The 18,629-nt window shown below is 37.8% G+C and overlaps 1 protein-coding gene and 1 long non-coding RNA gene across 3 annotated transcripts in view; one reads left to right on the top strand and one right to left on the bottom strand.

The window, feature by feature from the left end:
- The window catches only part of LOC140529764 (uncharacterized), a 57,023-nt gene extending 44,549 nt beyond the window's left edge, over positions 1-12,474 (bottom strand). For both annotated transcript variants that reach the window (XR_011975669.1, XR_011975668.1), the window contains exons 1-2: positions 12,388-12,474; positions 1,325-11,717 (exon numbers count right to left, since the gene is read on the bottom strand). This is a non-coding gene — a long non-coding RNA (uncharacterized lncRNA). The remainder of the gene's footprint in view (positions 1-1,324; positions 11,718-12,387) is intronic.
- LOC140529761 (dimethylaniline monooxygenase [N-oxide-forming] 2-like) overlaps positions 1-18,284 on the top strand; it is a 40,625-nt gene extending 22,341 nt beyond the window's left edge. The window contains exons 3-9 of the mRNA XM_072648667.1: positions 1,341-1,529; positions 8,131-8,293; positions 11,256-11,398; positions 11,528-11,727; positions 12,384-12,736; positions 14,509-14,581; positions 16,284-18,284. Of these exons, the coding sequence (XP_072504768.1) occupies positions 1,341-1,529; positions 8,131-8,293; positions 11,256-11,398; positions 11,528-11,727; positions 12,384-12,736; positions 14,509-14,581; positions 16,284-16,629 (1,467 nt within the window). The 3' untranslated portion in view covers positions 16,630-18,284. The remainder of the gene's footprint in view (positions 1-1,340; positions 1,530-8,130; positions 8,294-11,255; positions 11,399-11,527; positions 11,728-12,383; positions 12,737-14,508; positions 14,582-16,283) is intronic.
- Positions 18,285-18,629: the final 345 nt, after the last annotated feature.

The raw sequence follows: 18,629 nt of genomic DNA, 5'->3' as shown, positions 1-18,629 counted from the left end.
AGACTTTGGGAAATGATGGAGGATAGAAGAAACTGTTACGCTATGGTCCATGGAGTCACTAAAAGTCAGATACAACTGAATTCTCAACAGCAACAACAAGTCAAGGTACCTAGAAATGGCTGTTTTATCAACTGAATGTAGAATAGACTTTTGGTTTATGAGTGAACCATGTCCCTCAGGATCCTTCTATGTAGAAGAAAGCATAATGGACCAAGCATGGAGTCCTAGGTCAACAAATCACATTTCTTTCTTAATAAAAAATAAAACAAAACTAGGGAGATTGCATGTTGTTATAAAAAGTTTTGGAATAAAGAAATCAGATTATGAAAAATACACAAGAACTATAACAATGCAAATAAAATCGATTCATAAAGGCAATAAAACCATGGTCAACGTTATACTATCAAAATCAAAACATTCATGCTTCCTTTCTAATAACATCAATAAACTTTTGGCGCGCTACATTTTGGGGTAGGGACTGCTAGGAAAACTATTTGGGTCTTGTTGATAAGTGTCTCTTTGGTTGACCTTTAAGTTTTAATTTTTTTTCAAGAAACATCACAATTATTTGGCAGACCTGACTTTAAGTCTAGTACGTCACCTTCTGGATGTGTAATCTTGGGTGATCTGTTACATGAATAGTTAAGTGCTGAAGATGGGATTTGAATCTAGGACTTCTGATTCCTACTTACTGCCTCTAAGAGCACATATATAATGAAAAGTTTAGACGGGATGATCTCTAAGGCTTCCTTTGACTCTAAAGGGCTATGAATCTATGATTCTATAAATCATGTAGCTGCACTGTGTCCCTCGGTTTCCTCATTTGTAAAAATGGGAGGAAAAATCCCTATGAGGTCAGAACTGTAGTATCAGTATCCTCATTTGGAGATTAGGAAACTGGAGTCCAGAGAGTTTATATGGTTCATTGTTCATTGCTCCATGATCACATAGATATTTAGGTTTAAGAGACAAGAATCAGACCTGGATCTTCCTGCCTTTCCTCTGATAATAATTTCCTATTTATCCTGTATATAGATTGCTTTGTATATACCTATTTGCATGTTGTCTCCCAGTGAAGGGTAAACTCCTTGAGGGAAGGGATTGTAATTTATCTCTTTTTCTGTCCCCAGCACTTAGCACAGTACATGGCACATACAAGGTATTTAATAAATGTTTATTGATTGACTAATTTATGGATGTTATGTTCAGTAGTCTATCCACAATGCTGTACTGACTCTAAATTACCATATAATTGGGGCCTACCATTATTTAAAACAATTTATCAATGTTCTGAATGTTTCGTATTTATTTTAATCATACTCACTTTTTTTTGTCTATAGGAAGAAGTGGAGGAAGGCCGTGCTAGCATCTATAAGTCTGTTATCACCAACACCTGCAAAGAAATGTCCTGTTTCAGTGACTTTCCAATGCCTGATGATTTTCCAAACTTCCTACCCAACTCTAAGCTCTTGGAATATTTCCGGATTTTTGCTCAGAAGTTTGATCTCCTGAAATATATTCAGTTTCAGGTACCCTACATATTGGAAGGAATGTCTTATATATTTAAGCTCTGTTCCTATTTAAATAGAGCTATGTTCTATATTAAGGATTCTACAAGGGAATAGAACAAAGGGAAAAAATCCTGAACTAAGAATAAAAGATGTCAGATTTGAAGCCTAGATCAGCCACTGTCTACATGTGTACCCATACAGAACTCATTTCATCTCTATTGTAGTACAACTGGAAGTCTAAAAAGATATTGATGTCTGTAAGAAAAATGCAAAAATTAGGAAGAAAGCATAATGAATTCCATTTTGAACATAATGAGTTTGCAAGGTCTGTAAGGCATCCAACTGAAAATATCCAAAAGGCCATTGACAATGCGGGATAGGAGCTCAGGAGAGATGCTAGAACTAAATCCTGAGAGAGGAAGAAAGGAAGTGAAAAGTAAGGCTATTCATTTAATTACAGTTCCCATTGTAGGAGACAATAGTATATGGTGGCTTGAGCAAGACTAGGACTCAGAAGACTAGTCTTTTCTCCATTACTTCCTAACTTCATGATATTTTCCTTCTTGGGGCTCCATTTCCTCATCTGTTAAATGGGAATAATGCTTTCACTATCTACTTCACAAGATTGCTGTGAAGATCAAACTAGGAAATTATTATGGGGAAGCTGTAAATTACTCTACAAACATCATTTTTATTTAAACCAATATTGTTCAGGTTATTACCGATGTTCCCACCAAAAGATTTTAGCTTGACTTTCACTGAAGGTAACTATTTTAAAAATCACATGAATGGGCCATTTTTTTGCATTTTCCATGAAATCCTGACATACAGGTGGTGTCTTAGAAATCTGATGACTAAATCCATTCTTTAATCATTGTTCATATTGGCATAATATGATGACTTTTTAGAACACTTTGCAATATACCTTCTCCACAAGACCTCTATAAGGGAGATGTTATAAGCATGCTTATCATCCCCATTTTATGGATGAGAAAACTGATGTTCTAGAAAGTTAAGTGGTTTGTCCTCATTCAAGGAATCATAATACTAATGGCTCTCATTTCTGAAGTACTTTAAGGTTTAACAAAGCTTTTCATCCCAACCATCCTGTAAGGAAGGTAACAATTTAAGTTACAGTAATGACTAATAAATTGGCAGAATATCCATATATGCACACATACACAAACATACATACACAACCATATTAGCAACACAAGGAAGATTTTTTAATTATAAGAATCACTACTTAGACACCTAAAACTCCTTAGACACCTAAGAAACACTGACTCCAGATCAAAGTAGACTCCCACTTGGCCATTAACAACTACCTAAGTGGACTTAACAAGTGATTGAATCTCTCAGGTACCCATTTCCTTCATCTGCAAATGAGCAGATTGGCCTCAATGGTTTCTGAGGTTTCTTCTAGCTCTAAATCCTGTGGTAGGGCCAGGAGTCAGTTCAGGTTGGAGGCAAGCTTGGAAGGGCTATATAATACTTTGTAAATATCTGCCATAACAGATGTATAGTTATTTATAAATATTTAGTGCTCCCAATATCACTATAAGACATGCAGTTTTTATAACCCTTCCTCAAAGCTTTAAACCAATAACCAGGAAAAAAAAAGCTCTTACTCCCTTTCCTCTTCTCTCTCTCTCTCTCCCTCTCACACTGTCTGTCTCTCTCTCTCCTTCCCTCTCTCCCCACCATCTCTAATCTCCATCAGTAAAGAGCATGCTCATACCAATGAAACCATGACTCTTTTGAAGAAAGTAGCACTATTTTAATGAGATGTGTGTACAGTGTAGCAATTATTTCTTATCAAGCTCATTTAAGTAGCATTTCACCTGCTTTTTGCTCTTTAAAAGTCTCCTTGCCTATAGCACCAGTCATAGGGCTGGCCATTGTTGACTGATTGCTACTGTCTCTCCAACCAGAATGTAATCTCCTAAAGGAATAAGCTATTACTTTCTTACATTTACTACTCCCCCAGGTCTTAATATAGTATCCTGCAAACACTGGACAGTCATTAACTGTAGATTAAAAGAGTAATTCCTGCTGCAACACTATTTGTTGAAGTATTGCAAAATACTGGTCTCTTTTATCTAACAAATGATGTATATTTGATGACCTTACTGTTGGTTCAGTACGCTATGACCCCTTTGGCAAATAATTTCACCACTCTTTGCTTGTCTTTCTTCAAGGTTAAAGTGAAGGGTCCAACTAGAGTAGGAGTTCTTTAGCTTTTGGGGGTCGTGAACTACTTTGATAGTCTAGTAAAGCCTACGCGCACCTTCTCAGAATGACACTTCTAAATGAATAAAATAAAACACAATAACAAACAAAACCAGTTGTGTTTAAATAGTTGTCAATTTTTTAATAAAAAAAAAGTTCATGGATCCTCCAATTAAGAATCTCTCCATAGGATGTTCTCTGAAATCCCTGCCTGCTCTAATATTTTAAGAACTGAGGAGAGTTCACTCATTGGTCTCTTTTCTAATCAATCTGAAACTGACTCAGATAAAAAGCCATCAGAGCTTTATATCTCTCCCTCCTGCCAGAATAGGATGTGGGACAATTCAGCAAACTTATTAATTACCCAATATGTACATGAATTATGCTAGGCACTGAGGATGCAAAGATGAAAAATAGCATGGTTCTTGTCATTATAAAGTTACAGACTAGTAGGGATAAGACATATATCCAAGTCCTTACAAATAAAGGTAGAATGTAATGGAGAAATGGAGAGATTCAGACTCCTTCTAAGGAAGAAGTAGTCATCTCTGGTTCCCCTTACTTTTTTTCCCTTCTCCCTGCCTTTCTTCTGATATTGCCTCAAATTTACCCTATCCGTATGTAACATGACTGTTTGCATATTGTCACACCCATTAGAAGGTGGACTCTTGAGGTCAGAGACCATGCTTTTGGCTCTTTGCATCCCCAGGACTTAGCACAGTACCTGGTAAATAGTAGCTGTTGACTTAATGTGAGAATGTCCCCTGGAAGAGCTGGTCTCAGCAGGAAGAGAAAGATTTCAACTAATGGAAGGTGTAGAAGGAGACGTATTAGGCATGGGGTGCATCGTTTGTGAATGCTAAAAGGTCATAGAGGGTAGGATGAGATCACACAGCATCTAGTGGTCTAGTCTGTCTGGAACACGGAATGAATTAAGGGGAATAGTGTGAGATAAAGCTAGAAAAGGTCTTAAAAGACAGGCTATGAAGTTTGTTTTGATCCTGCGTGCCAGAGGGAACCATTGAAGATTGTTAAGCAGGGCAATAGTGCAATAAAAGTGATCAACAAGTATTTATTAAGTATTGTGGTGTGCTATACACTGTGCTAAGAGATGAAAATACAATACAAATAAAGTCCTTGCCCTCAATACCTTCTAATGGGGAAAGATAATGCATAAAGGGAAGGTAATTGAAAAGGTAACTCAGTCCGTATTGCCTCTCATAATTGAATACCTAGAAAGTTAAATTTGGGGGGAATGGAAGGGAGGGAGAAGGTACTAGAGAGACATAGAAGTGGAGCCTGGAGAAGAAAGAAGATATGACTAACCTGTGTACTCTCCTTAAGATGAACACTCTAGGAGGAACCAGCCAATCAGAAAAAGGGACCATGGGGTAGGAAAGAACTTCCAGGGTGAGGAGGTTTCTGTGAGCTGGTGGAGAAAGTCCAGAAAGTCAGGAGTGGAGCCTAGAGAAGAATGAAGATATGCCTAGCCTGAGTGTTTTCCTTAGAATGGACATTCTAGAAGGAACCAACCAGTTAGATACAACATAGTATGGAAGAAAGAGTACTATATTTGAAATCTGGATCTGGGTCTGAAGCTTGGTTCTGATACCTGCTCCTTGTATGACAATCACTTCCTAGGCGTTAGTTTTCTCATATGTAAAATAAGCACATCTAAAATCCTTACAGCCTCTTAGTTTATGACCCTGTGCATTAATCAATCAACAAGCATTTATTAAGCACTTAATATGTGCCAGATATCATGATAGGCCTTGGGAAAATAGATAAAAGAAACAGTCTTTTGAGTAATTTGTGAAGGATTGTTGGCATCAGAGAAAACTAGAGTCAGAGAGACTGGTGAAAGCGTTATTATAATAAACCATATAGATATTGGTCTAGAGCAGAGGTTGGCAAGCCATAGCTCGGGAGCCAAATCCAGTCCCACTGTCTTTTTCTGTCTACCCTAAGGTGCCAGTTCTTCCAGGGGGCTATCTCTTTTGAACCAATTCTGAGGGCAGTGAAGTTCAAGCAATGCCCCCCAACTTCCTATTTTCCTCTTCATTGTAAACATTCTTCCTTTTGTGCCTCTTTTATGTGAAATAATTTTCCCTGTTCTCCTTTTCCTTTCCCCCTTCTCCCAAGGCATCCTTCTTTCTCACCTCCTCATGTTTCTTAAGATCATCCCAACATAATTTATTGACACTCATACCCTCTGTTGATATAGACTTCTTCTAACTAACTTAATAATGATAAAGTTCTTAGGAGTTACAAATATAATATTCCCCTGTAGAAATATAAACAATTAAACTTTATTGAGTCTCTTAAGATTTTCTCTTTCACATTTACCTTTGTATTCTTCTGAGTCTTGAGTTTGAATGCTATATTTTCTATTCAGCTCTGGCATTTTCATTAGGAATGCTTGAAAGTCCTCTATTTCATTGATGATCTATTTTTTTTTCCTCTGGATTATATTCAGTTTCCTGGGTAAGTTATTCTTGGTTATAATCTTAGCTTCTTTACCTTCTAGAATATCATATTCTAAGCCCTCTCCTCCTTTAACGTAGAAGCTGCTAAATCTTGTGTGATCCTCACTATGATTCCACAATATTTGAATTTTTTCAAACTGTTTGTAATATTATCTCCTTGGCCTGGGAGCTCCAGAATTTAACTATAATGTTCCTGGAAGTTTTCATTTGGGGATCTCTTTTAGGAAGTGATGGGTGGATTCTTTAAATTTCTATAATAATCTCTGGATGTAAGATACTAGGACATTTTCCTTTATAATGTCTTGAAATATGATACCTATGCTCTTTTTTTTTTTTTTTTGATCATGGCTTTTAGGAAGTCCAATAATTTTTAAATTATTTCTCTTCCATCTATTTTCCAGGTCAGTTGTTTTGCCCATGAAATAGTTCACATTTTCTTCTATTTTCTTATTCTTTTGACTTTGTTTAATTGTTTTTTGATGTCTTTTGGAATATTAGCTTCTGATTGCCCAACTCTAATATTGAAGGAAATTTTGTCAGTGAGTTTTTGTACCTTTTTTTTTCTATTTAGCAAATTCTGCTTATTTAATTAGTTCTTTCCTTCCATGAGTTTTTATATCTCCTCTTCCATTTGGCTGATTCTGCTTTTAAGGAGTTCTTTTCCTCAGTTAATTTTTGTGCCACTTTTACCAATAGGCTAATTCCATTTTTTAAGGTGTTCTTGCCTAAAGTATTTTTTTGTGCCTATTTTACCAAGCTGTAAATTCCCTTTTCAAAATTCTCTTGCATGATTTTCTTTCCCAATTGTTCCTCTACTATTCTTAACTCTTTAATGCTTCCAGGAATTATTGTTGGGCTTTGGTCCAACTGGCATTTTTCTTTGAGGCTTTGTTTGTTGCTCTTTTCACATTATCATCATCTTCTGAGTTTATGTCTTGGTCTCCCCTGACATCATAGTAGCTTTTTATGATCAAGTTCTTCTGTTGTTGTTCGCTTATTTTTCCAGCCTATTTCTTGACTTTGAGCTTTATGTTAAAGTTGGACTCAGCTCACCTGGTGACGGGGAGGCACTGTCCCAAGTTTTAGGCTTTTTTCATGCTGCTGTTTTCAGAGATAATTCAAGTTTTCAAATTTTTGATGCTTCCAATGTGTGTTCCAAGGAGAAGTGAGGTCACTGCTTTCCGGGTCTGTACTCCGGTCTTTACCCAGGAAGGGATCCTACCCCTCTGTAGCCACAAACACTAGCACTTTTCTTGGCCCTGGAACTGTGACCAGAGCCCCTATTCCCTTGTGATCAGCAAAAGGCATTCCTCTCTGCCCTAAAACTGCAACCTAGAATTATGTATGGGCAATACAGTTGCCAATCATCACCACTTGTATTCAGTGCCAGCAAAGGGTCCCTTTGGGCAAATCACTTTCTGACCAGTTGTCTGACCCCCTTACTTTCTCTAGGCTGAGAGTTCCAAAACTGTTGCTACTGCTGCTGCTGCCTTTGCCATTTTCTGAGCCACTTACAAGGCCCACCATTGGTGCTCCTGCCTCACCTCAGGCAAGATCCTGCCCTGGTGTCATAGACCTTTCTTGTAAACTTCCTACATTGTCTTAGGCTGGAAAAATGTCTTACTCTGACCTTTTTTTGGCTCTGCTGCTCCAAAATTTGATGTGAAGAGTTATTATAAAGTTGTTTGAAGGGAAATATTAGGACAGTTTGCTGTGTTGCTACTTGTACTTTGCCATCTTGGCTCCCAATAAACTTTATTTTTAAATGTAAAAACCATTCTAAGTATGTGGGTAATACTAAAACAGGAAGTGGATCACACAAAAACAGGCTGTAGGCTAGATTTGTCCCCTTGTCTAGAGAACTGGTGAATAACAGAACTTTTTTTTTCTGTTTATTCCAGACTACTGTGCGTAATGTAAAAAAACACAACAATTTTTCTTCTACTGGCAAATGGGATGTTATTACTGAGAGAAATGGGAAGGAGGAGTCAACTACCTTTGATGCAGTTATGGTATGTAGCGGTCATCACATACTCTCCAACATACCACTAAGCTCATTTCCAGGTGAGCCTTGAATTTTCTAAAACTCTTTTCAAGTATATATGTGCAACTGGTTTGTGTTTGGGGCAACAGATAAACCTCACAATGTTAAAGCTGGAAAAGGTAGCATGGGATGTTGTTTAGTGCATAAAGAAGTCCTTGGTTTGAATCCTACCTGTGAGGTATTGAACCTGTGAAGTTAGTGTTGGACCCTGAGGAAAGTCACTTAATCTCCATAATGCTTCAGACCACTCCCTAGGATATTATTTATGGGATTTCTCTTCTTTTATAGATAAGTTGTCAACTTCATCATTGGACTTCTGTAGATCATATAAAACATTTTCAATTTTCTAGCTTTCTTTCTTTTTGCTTACTTGAGTCCTGAACATACAAGGAGAAAGTACTTAATCATGTAAAGAGATTTTCCTGGGACCTATTTGTTGTTGTTTTTTTAAACTCTGACATGGATATGGACAAGCAGCTTTTGGACCTTAGCCATTACAGGAATCATGTTGGAGTTAGGGATAAGCACAGAAAGGTACAAGAAAGTTCCAATCCCCTTGTTGTTCAAGGGGGAAAACACAAAGAAGGATTTGATTTTCCTAACCCACTGAAATTCCTCCAGGCTACTTGATTTTATGTGTGATTCAGTGGTTTCCGCTCAATGATTTACCACTATAAACTCTTCATGTAGTTCAGTTGAAACGTCTGGGTCATCAGATTTCACTGAGTCATCAAGTGGTAAGACATTTCACCAGCAGCCTTTATCCAAGGCCAAAAAGCATCCCTAAGGGCTCTAAGATCCCTCTCCTATGTCAATTTTGAAATGTGGTTATCTTTTGAACCATGTGTTTTTCTGACCTTTCTCCTTCTCCCCAAAAACATGCATAAGTACTTGACAGTCTAATGGGTTCTTTAGAGAAGGGAAGAGAGCAAGCACAACCTCTGCCCATGGGAATATACTCAGGCTGGGAAGAAGTCGAATTTCTAGAAGAGACTCCTGAAAGAGGAGAGGATTAGGGACTGAGGGTGATATTATGTAATGTCAGAGAGAGGGAGGATAATTGCTGCTGACAGCTGGCTATCATTACTTTCCACCATTTTCTTCCAACAGTTCATAGGATTCCTGTGGGCTATCAGGGAAATAACTAGATATAATCTAAAATGGTCTCATTCAGCTTTTCAAGTTTAAAAAAAAAACATTTTAAATGTTAATAACCTATTAAGTGCAAGGTACAGGGAATTATAAAGATATAACTGATGGAAAACCTGTCCTCAAGGAGCTGATTTCTACTCTCTTCAGAGAAACAGTGAATAACCATCAAAGAAATCTGTATTTTATAGGATTCTACTCTGATACCGAGAAGTAAGTAAGTGGCACAGTAGATCGATACAGAGCTGGGTCTGGAGTTAGGAAGGCTCATCCAAATCTTGTCTCATATACTTACCAGCTGTGTGACCCTAAGCAAGTCACTTTACCCTGTTTGCTTCAGTTTCCTTATTTATAAAATGAACTGGAGAAGGAATGGGAAACCACTCCAGTATCTTTCCCAAGAAAACTCCAAATGGGGTCAGGAAGAATCAGACACAACTATAAATGACTGAACAACTACCACACTGATGGATGGCAAAAGGAAAGGCATCTTTAATCCAATTTGATAAATATTTAGTAAGCAGCTCCCTCCTATTTTCATGGGACCATGGAAAGAGCACTAGATTTAGATTCAGGGTACCTAGATTCAAATCCTTGTTCTACTGCATCCTACCTAGATTGGTAAATCATTCCCGCCTCTCAGTCTTGTCACCTGTAAAATGAGAGAGGTAGGGCTAAATTACTTCTAAGATCCCTTCTTACTCTAAATGTATGGTCCTTTGTGTAAGACATTATATGGTTTCTAATACTGGTGATTTTTTTTAAGCCTTACAGGACCTACAATTTTATTTAGCATCCAGGTGTCACCATAGAGCACAGCATACTGAGCTTAGAATCAAGAAAAGTCATCTTTCTGAGTTCAAATGTGATCTCAGATACTTACTAGCTGTATGACCATGGGCAAGTCACTTTACCCTGTTTGCCTCAGTTTTCTCATCTGTAAAATGAGCTGCAGAAGGAAATGGTACACTACTTCCAATATCTTTGCCAAGAAAACCCCAAAATGGGTCAGGAAGAGTTAGACAGGACTGAAAAAATAAAACTGAACAACAAATGATTTTATTAGCGTCATACACTCAGAAGGTATTAGAAATAGAACTTGAAGCCAGGGTTCTTACTTTTCTGAGGCCAGCTGATTTCTTAAGGTCAGATCTTTATCTAGTACACTACAATTCTGGACATAGAAAGGCAAAACAACACACAGTCTCTGCCCTCAAGGAGCTCACCTGACCTCACTACTTTGTCACTAATTTTCTGCATGAGCTTGAGATAATCATGTGACCTCTCTGTTCCTGAGTTTTTTCCCTCATGCAAAATGAGAATAGTAATAGCATCTGCTCAATTTCCTATTTCACAAGAATATTGTATTAAATGGGATCCCATTTTAGAGAGGGCTCTGAAACATTTAAGGGATAAGTTTAAGTAGCAGGCCAATTGAGAACAGGCTGAGTTTAATGTACAGAGCAAGGATTTGATTTTGGCCTCAGATTAAGAATGTTTGCTTATTCCTAGTAAAAATATAAACCTCAGTCCTTGAGTTCTGACTCTGTGTTCCCCAGGACACAAGTTAAAAGTCCAGAGATTCAAAAGGGCAAACACACCTCAGGCTCAAATATTGGCTCTGGGGTTAACTCTTTGCATTTGTCTGTTGGCATTGTTGAAGTTTTAACTTGAAGAACAGATACGGGGAGGGAGAGGGGGTGAGGGAGAGAATGCTTACTGAACCTAGAAGGCAAAAACAGAAATGGAAATTGGTTTACAAGAAAATGATATCACATTGACCTAATTGGACTACCAAGAGATTCATATTTTTTTCTTTTCCTTCCCTTACAGGTATTGAGAGGTTTAAAGGCCAGTATTTCCATAGCCGCCAATACAAGAATCCAGAAGGATTCGAGGGAAAGAGAATTCTGGTGATTGGATCTGGAAATTCAGGCTCAGATATTGCAGTTGAGCTATGTGAGAAGGCTGATCAGGTGTGATGTTTTAGATAACCTTATTTGTCTCAGTGAAAATCTGGAGGCAAAACCTAATTTGGGATTTGTCACCTGAGTGGTACAGACCAAATTGGCCTATGTTCAGCCCTACTTGGTATTGCTTTTCAGGTATTTATGAGTACCAGGCATGGCTCATGGGTCATGAGCCGAATTTCTGACCATGGCTATCCTTGGGACATGGTGTTCCACACCAGATTCAGCACCATGCTCAGAAATACCCTCCCACTGAAGATTGTGAAATGGATGATGGAGACGCAGATGAATCGGTGGTTTGACCATGAAAACTATGGCTTGGTACCTGAAAACAAGTAGAGTGATTTTTACTTTCCTTTGATAAGTTCCCTGACAGGCAAACACACTAGTATCTGTAGGATAAAGAGCACCAATGACCCTCTCCCAGATGCTAGCCTTTAGAGGCTTCTGTTCCTTGCAGAGGCAGGCATCAGAAGGAAGGGTAGCACATAAGTACTTCAATTACTCCCAAACTGATAATCAAGAGTATACACTGGCATTCTTCCTCAGTACTTTCAGGGGATAAATTTGTCCTGATATTTATAGCCATCATTTTTCTTTATTTATCCTCTTTTATTTTATTTTTGTTATTTGTTTTGCTTTTAATTTAAATTTATTTTTATATAAATATATAATCTATATACAAGTATAGATAATATATAAAACATTTATGTATTATTTATACAATTTTATTATTTTTCATTTTATTAAAAATAATTTATTTTTTTTATCCTCTTTATCACCCCCTTTTAATGGAGCAGAAGCACAGGGCACATGGGACACAACTTGAACTAGATCATAAGGGCTGGTGGAAACTGAGCAAATTATAAAGAGTTTTAGGGATTTTCGAGAAAACTTTTTCAGGGCCTATCTCCTATAAGATAAAATGAGCTTGAACCATTTCAGCAAATAAACTATCCTGTTTTGTTGTGTTTTGTTCGGTGTGCTTTAGGTACCTGATGAAAGAGCCAGTGTTGAATGATGATCTTCCCAGCCGAATCCTCTATGGGGACATCAAAGTAAAAACCACAGTAAAGGAGCTCACAGAAACCTCTGCCATCTTTGAGGATGGAAGTACAGAAGACATTGATGTGATTGTCTTTGCCACAGGATATCAGATTTCTTTTCCTTTCCTTGATGAGTCCATTTTCAAAGTGGAGCACAACCAGGTGAAACTGTACAAATACATTTTCCCTCCGGACCTGGAGAAACCAACTCTAGCATTCATTGGCCTCATCCAGCCCCTGGGATCCATCTTCCCAACCTCTGAACTCCAAGCTCGCTGGGTGACAAGAGTTTTCAAAGGTGAATGAGCATACAATTGTGGTTAGGAATTAAAATCCAGAAATTAAAAGTAAAAAGCAAAAACATTGCTTAATAGGTGGGCACCATAAAGGTGCATTTCTGCCTACCTGAACAACCCACAAGAAGGAATATCATGCTGTGCATTATTGCTGTGTCTGTACTTATCACTTACAGGAAAACTCATGTGTTTTTTTGCTGGCCCCAGTAGAGATGCTATCGCTACAATTGTGAGGGAGATAGTGTTTCATAGAAGATAAAGTATTGGACTTGGAATAAGGAAAATTTGGGGTCATATTCCATGGATGACACTTACTAGTTGTTTGTTTGAACTTGAGTCTGAGACTCAATTTCCTAATCTGTAAGATGAGCATATTAGTAACTCTCATACTTGCCTCATGGTGGTTATAAAACTCAAATGAGATAATTTCTGCAAAGTAGTTTTAAACTGCACGTCACTCTAGAAATGTCCGTTATAATTGGAGAGAGGGAATGGAGCCATAGGATCATTGATGTATGGAACTCCTGAAAGTCAACACTTTCTCTGCAAAGGAACCTTAGCCAATGGTATCAAACCCTAGTAGAAATTATATTTGTGGGCTGCATATTGGCTTAGAAAACCACAAATTAACATTATCTGTGTTGCCCTGTATTTTTATTGATTTTTGTTAAGCATTTCTTTGGGAATTTTGTAGGCCCTGGGGGCCTGCTTGCCTCCAGTTTGACACGCCTGGTCTTAGAGAGAGGCTTGGGGCTCTGAGAAATTGAGGGACTTGGGCATGGTAAGGAGCGGGGGGGGGGGGGGGGGGGGGGATTTGCATAGAGGCTTAGAGGTCAGTTCGATAACCACTTATTGCTCTGTAACTCAGCTATCATCATTCCTTTCAAAAGGGGAAATCATCAGAAGGAGCATAGAATCCATTCAGGTGTACTATGAAAGCCTAGGATTCCAGTTGACAAGAATTATCATTTGAATCTCAAAATCTGGGCTCTTTGATTTCTGCAAATTCTTTGGATTATCTTAGAATCAAGAGATCCAGGAGTATGGCCATTCTTGACTTCTTGCTTTTTGAGATAGTCATCCATTTGAAGCCCAGCCACTATTGTATAAAGGTTCAATGGTCACCCAGAAAATAGCCACAGAATTCACTCCATTCTGCAGGAGGTATTCGCTATTACAATCTCACTCAACTACCTATGAAAGCCCCATGAGAGGATTTGTCACATTGATTAGTTGTATTTTTGCTTAGTTGTTTTCAGTTATCTTCAATTCTTCGTGACCCCACTTGGGGTTTTCCTGGCAAAGATACTGAAGTAGTTTGCCATTTCTCTAGCTCATCTTATAGCTGAGGAAACTGAGGTAAACAGGGTTAAATTACTTGCTCAGAGCCACACAGCTAGTAAATGTCTAGGGTCAGATTTGAACTCAGAAAGATGATTCTTCCTGATTCCAGGCCCAGAATTCTATCTGATGTGCCACTCAGCTGCCCTTTAATTATAATATTGGTTGTATATTGTTTCTGTAGAATTAAAAGTTTTTGTCATCAGACATTTCTGACTATTGGCCCAGTTTAACTTGGCTTTCAGACATTCTGAAGTGTCACTGCTGGTGCATCTCTTTAGATGAGAGAAATTCGGCAGGTACATTGTGGTCCTCTGTCACTATGAACCTACATTCCTAACTTGTGACTACAAAAAGATTTAAGTATGACCAACTTGCACAGTAAGTATCTTTACGGGATCAAATCATCACAAATCTACCTTTTCTGTTCTAGGGCTGTGTACACTACCCTCAGAAAGCGCTATGAGGACAAGCATTGAGAAGAGAAATGAAAAAAGAATTGAACTGTAAGGAATAGCATGTGACTAATCAATTAAAGTCCATTTGGCTTAGAGATGTTAACTCCTGTTGAGAATGAAAGCTTTCCTTCAATTCCCTTACCTCTGATGCTTGAAGCTTAAATTGGAGAAAGTTTCATAGAGTTTTGGGGAGTGGAGGGAGGTTAGGCTAAAGTAAAGTTTCTAGGAAATATGCCTTTGGGTGTCATGAGGAATTAAGAGTAGAGGGCTGGGGTCAGATATTTTAGGCTTTTGGATTCAACTTTCAAGTAACATGATCATCTTTGCCTTTTTTGGCAAGAATTTTGTTGCTTACAAAAAATGCTCTATGGTCCTTGAGACTCCATTGAAAGGTGACTGTCCTTAAAATTTGCATATGATACAAGTGAAAAGGGTGGATCATGGGAGTCCCTGATCAAAGAATATATGGTATCAGCCATTATAATTGTCTGGGAAAGAGTTTCCCCAACCAAACTGAGGAGATTATAGGTTTGGGACCAAGACAACTGATGGGACACAAGACAACTGATGGGACTCCTAATGATCAGCTGACTTAAGATGAGCCATACCCCTTCTTGATACAGGAAAATAAGATGGCTACCTCTTTCTGAAGTTTTCAATTATTAAGGACTTAACTTGGTTTTCTCTGGTGACGTTATCCAAAATGGAAAGGGGGCAGGCAGATCTCTTTCTTCTCCACAACTCTACCATGAAGAGATAGCTCTAGTAACTAGGAACCAATGAGAAGGGTTCATGTCTTTCAGCCAGGAGCAGCCTGTTCCACATCCCATTCCAAGAGAGGTTTTGCAATTTAACAAAGGTCCATGTCCTGTAATCCTACGTGGCCAGAAAACGTATCAAGCCAAACAGAGGTTCCAGTAATCATCCCTACTCTAGAGTACAATACAATACAATAGAATGTAATACAGTACCATACAATACAATACAATCAATAAGTATTTATTGAGCACATCACTGAGCCAGGAAATGTGCTGAACACTAGGAAGACAAAGACAAAAAAGAAATTATTCCCTCGAGGAGCTTACATTCTATTGGATATGGCACTTTGGGATGTAATGCTTTGGAAACCCTTGTGTCCTCATAAAGAGATTTAAAAAGTTGAGGGAACAAAGTAAACAGATCCTGACCTTATGATAAGCTATTCAAAAGAATGTTTAGATGCAAATTTTCCATGTCACATTTCTGAGACCAAGAAAAGAAACTGAGTAGACACAATATGAAAGGTGCAGTACAAGGAGGTCTTTAAGGGTAATGACTATGGTGAATGAGAATCATATGAATGACTAATAATTCTACACCATTAAATAATCCCACAAGATGAAGGTTGTGGCCAAATCTTTAGAAAAAAGCAATGTTTTTCATTTTGTTTTTTGTTTCTCCAAGTGCCTAGCACTGAACGTTGCTTAATAAATGTTGTTACCTGACACATAGGTAAGTGCCTAATAAATGCAGGTTAAGTGATTTTTAATTGAATTGATTCATGGCTACCAAATTAATTATTTCATAGAAATAGCTGCTTTCCCTTAGAGTCATCAATGAAAGGTATCGATTATGTGATGTAACTATGTAAGAGCCTCATACCTTCTATTGGGTATGAAAAAAAGGAAATTAATAATTCAAAGAGTGAAATCTTTTTGGATACTTCTGAATATAACCTATGATACTTGTATTTTTTTTATTCTGCATTAAGGTTTGGAAAAAGCCTGAGCCAGACGTTGCAAACCAATCACATAGACTACTTGGATGAACTTGCCACAGAGATAGGAGTCAAACCTGACATTCTCTCACTCTTTATGAAAGACCCTAAACTGGCCCTGAAAATTTACTTTGGACCCTGTAATCCATATCAGTATCGCCTTGATGGCCCTGGGAAGTGGAAGGAAGCCAGAAATGCCATCTTTACCCAGGAGAAGAGGATTTTGAAACCTCTGAAGACTCGCGTGGTGAAGGATTCTTCCATGGCTTCTATTGCTTCTTTGCTGAAAGTCCTGGCCCTAATTACTGTTCTGTTGGCCATTTTTTTCAATATTCATTAAGTCTGGGCCCTAGTTATGAAAGGTGGGGGAGGCAGATTGCTGGATTTTAGTAGAAAGAATATAAGTTCCTTGAGGATAAGTACTATTCTGTGTTTTTTTTTATCTTTCTCAACCAAGTGCCTAATATCAAGTCAAATCAGCTTAACAAGTATTTATTAAGCACCTACTGTATGCGAGTCAATTTTCTGAGGACTGAGGAGATAAAGAAAGGCAAATGGCAGTCCTTGTTCTCAAAGAGCTTGTAGTTTAACAAATATTTGTTGTCGAATTGAAGACAAATATATATCTATATAGATATACATGCATAAATATATATGTGGAAAAAATGCTTGAAAACTTTCTGACTATATACCCAATTTTATCATGATAAAAGATATGTAAAAATGATGATGAGGAAAATTAGTGAGTTATTTTTATAAACCAGCTTTATAGATAATATATTAAAAACTAATTATAACATAGAAATATTTTACCATTCCATCCTTCCCACAGTGAGTGACAAAAGTTTAAAATGTTATCCTTTTTTTTAGCATAGAGCATAATAGCTATTATTTCCAGCCATGAGCATGTAGTGGTTATAGGAGAAAAAGCCATAGATCATACACATCCCTTAATTCTAAGTTGTAAGATAATCAAAAGAGTAGAAGATTATTTAGCAACAATTTCTCTTCGGTCACATTCTTGACAGCCTTCCAATCTGGTGCCCATCTGATAAATTCCTCTCTGTTCTGAAGCCAAAATCAAGTTCTGGGCAAAGTCTCTAAAACAGTGAAGGGAAATATTTGAACAGAGACTATACAGATGAACAGAAATCGATGAGAAGGACCCATTTCATCTTTTCACCTAATCTTTAATGTTTAATAAATCATCACATTCTTTCAATTTCGGGCGCAAGAATACCTGCTGTTTTTTATATGTCATTTAGCAGCACACATGAATAGGCAGAGTACAATCAAAAGAGAACTGAATGGGGATCATAAGATTGGGGCTCAGAAGCCAGTTCTGCTATGTCTTACCTGGGGCATACCTACATTAATCTTCCTGGGTCTCTGTTTCTTCAAATATAATATAATGAGGGGTCAGATGAAATTATCTCTCAAGTTCCTTCCAGGTCTAAATCTATGATGCTATGCATTCTAGACTTCCTCTACCATGCCCCAGCTCTTCATCTTGAAACTATGTTCCACCCCTGGAATTCCCAAATTGGAAGTGCCTTCTGTCACTGTAGCCTCTCCCTCTGATGGGATAGCTCTTACCAGAGGGCACTCAGGCCAGTTATGTCTCATTCTTCTCCAGGCTCCACTCTAGACTTCCTTTCCCAGCCCCCTTGGGCACCTTTTTGTCTCTTCCTTTTAACCTTCTTTTTGTTTTGTCTTCCTCCATCAGAATGTAAACTATTTGAAGGCACAGATAATTTTTCTTTCTACTTGTATCTGTATTCCCAGCACTTAGCACAGTGTCTGCTGGTACCTAATAAGTATTTAATTATTGGGGGAGAAGAAGGTATTGACAATCACCATTAATAAACCTCACTATTGTTAATGGAGCACTTTGTTAAAAAATAATTTGATCAACAGAGCACTTAATTATATTTGCAATCATGCCTCCAATGCTTTTTGTAGGTTTCACGTGTCAATAAACTTGAAAATATTAAATTGTTGTCGTCATCTATGACTTATTTTTAGAGCCATTCATAGAAATACTTCCAAGACGGGTTAAAGCATAGAGATGTCTGAGGTCAGAGCAAAACTCTCTCTTCAGTTCACCAAAGCTTTGGTTGAAATTATTCATAATTTTGACCTGGGCTTCTTCTGTTGAGGCTTCAAAGCAGCTGTGTATATGTATTTTTGATTATTCAGAGAGAGATCCTTTTTTTGCAACATTTTGGCATGCAGAAGAGGTGAGACTGGATATTTGGACATGTGGGGAAAAGTGCAAATGGTATATGTGGTTGTTTCTTGACGAAAAACTGCTTGGCCAATTATTAAATATAAATCCTA

The sequence above is a fragment of the Notamacropus eugenii genome, chromosome 2 (genome assembly GCF_028372415.1).
Source record: "Notamacropus eugenii isolate mMacEug1 chromosome 2, mMacEug1.pri_v2, whole genome shotgun sequence".
In the NCBI taxonomy this organism is placed as follows: domain Eukaryota; kingdom Metazoa; phylum Chordata; class Mammalia; order Diprotodontia; family Macropodidae; genus Notamacropus; species Notamacropus eugenii.
Note: the sequence above shows the minus strand (reverse complement) of the source record. Positions and strands in the feature narration are given on the sequence as shown.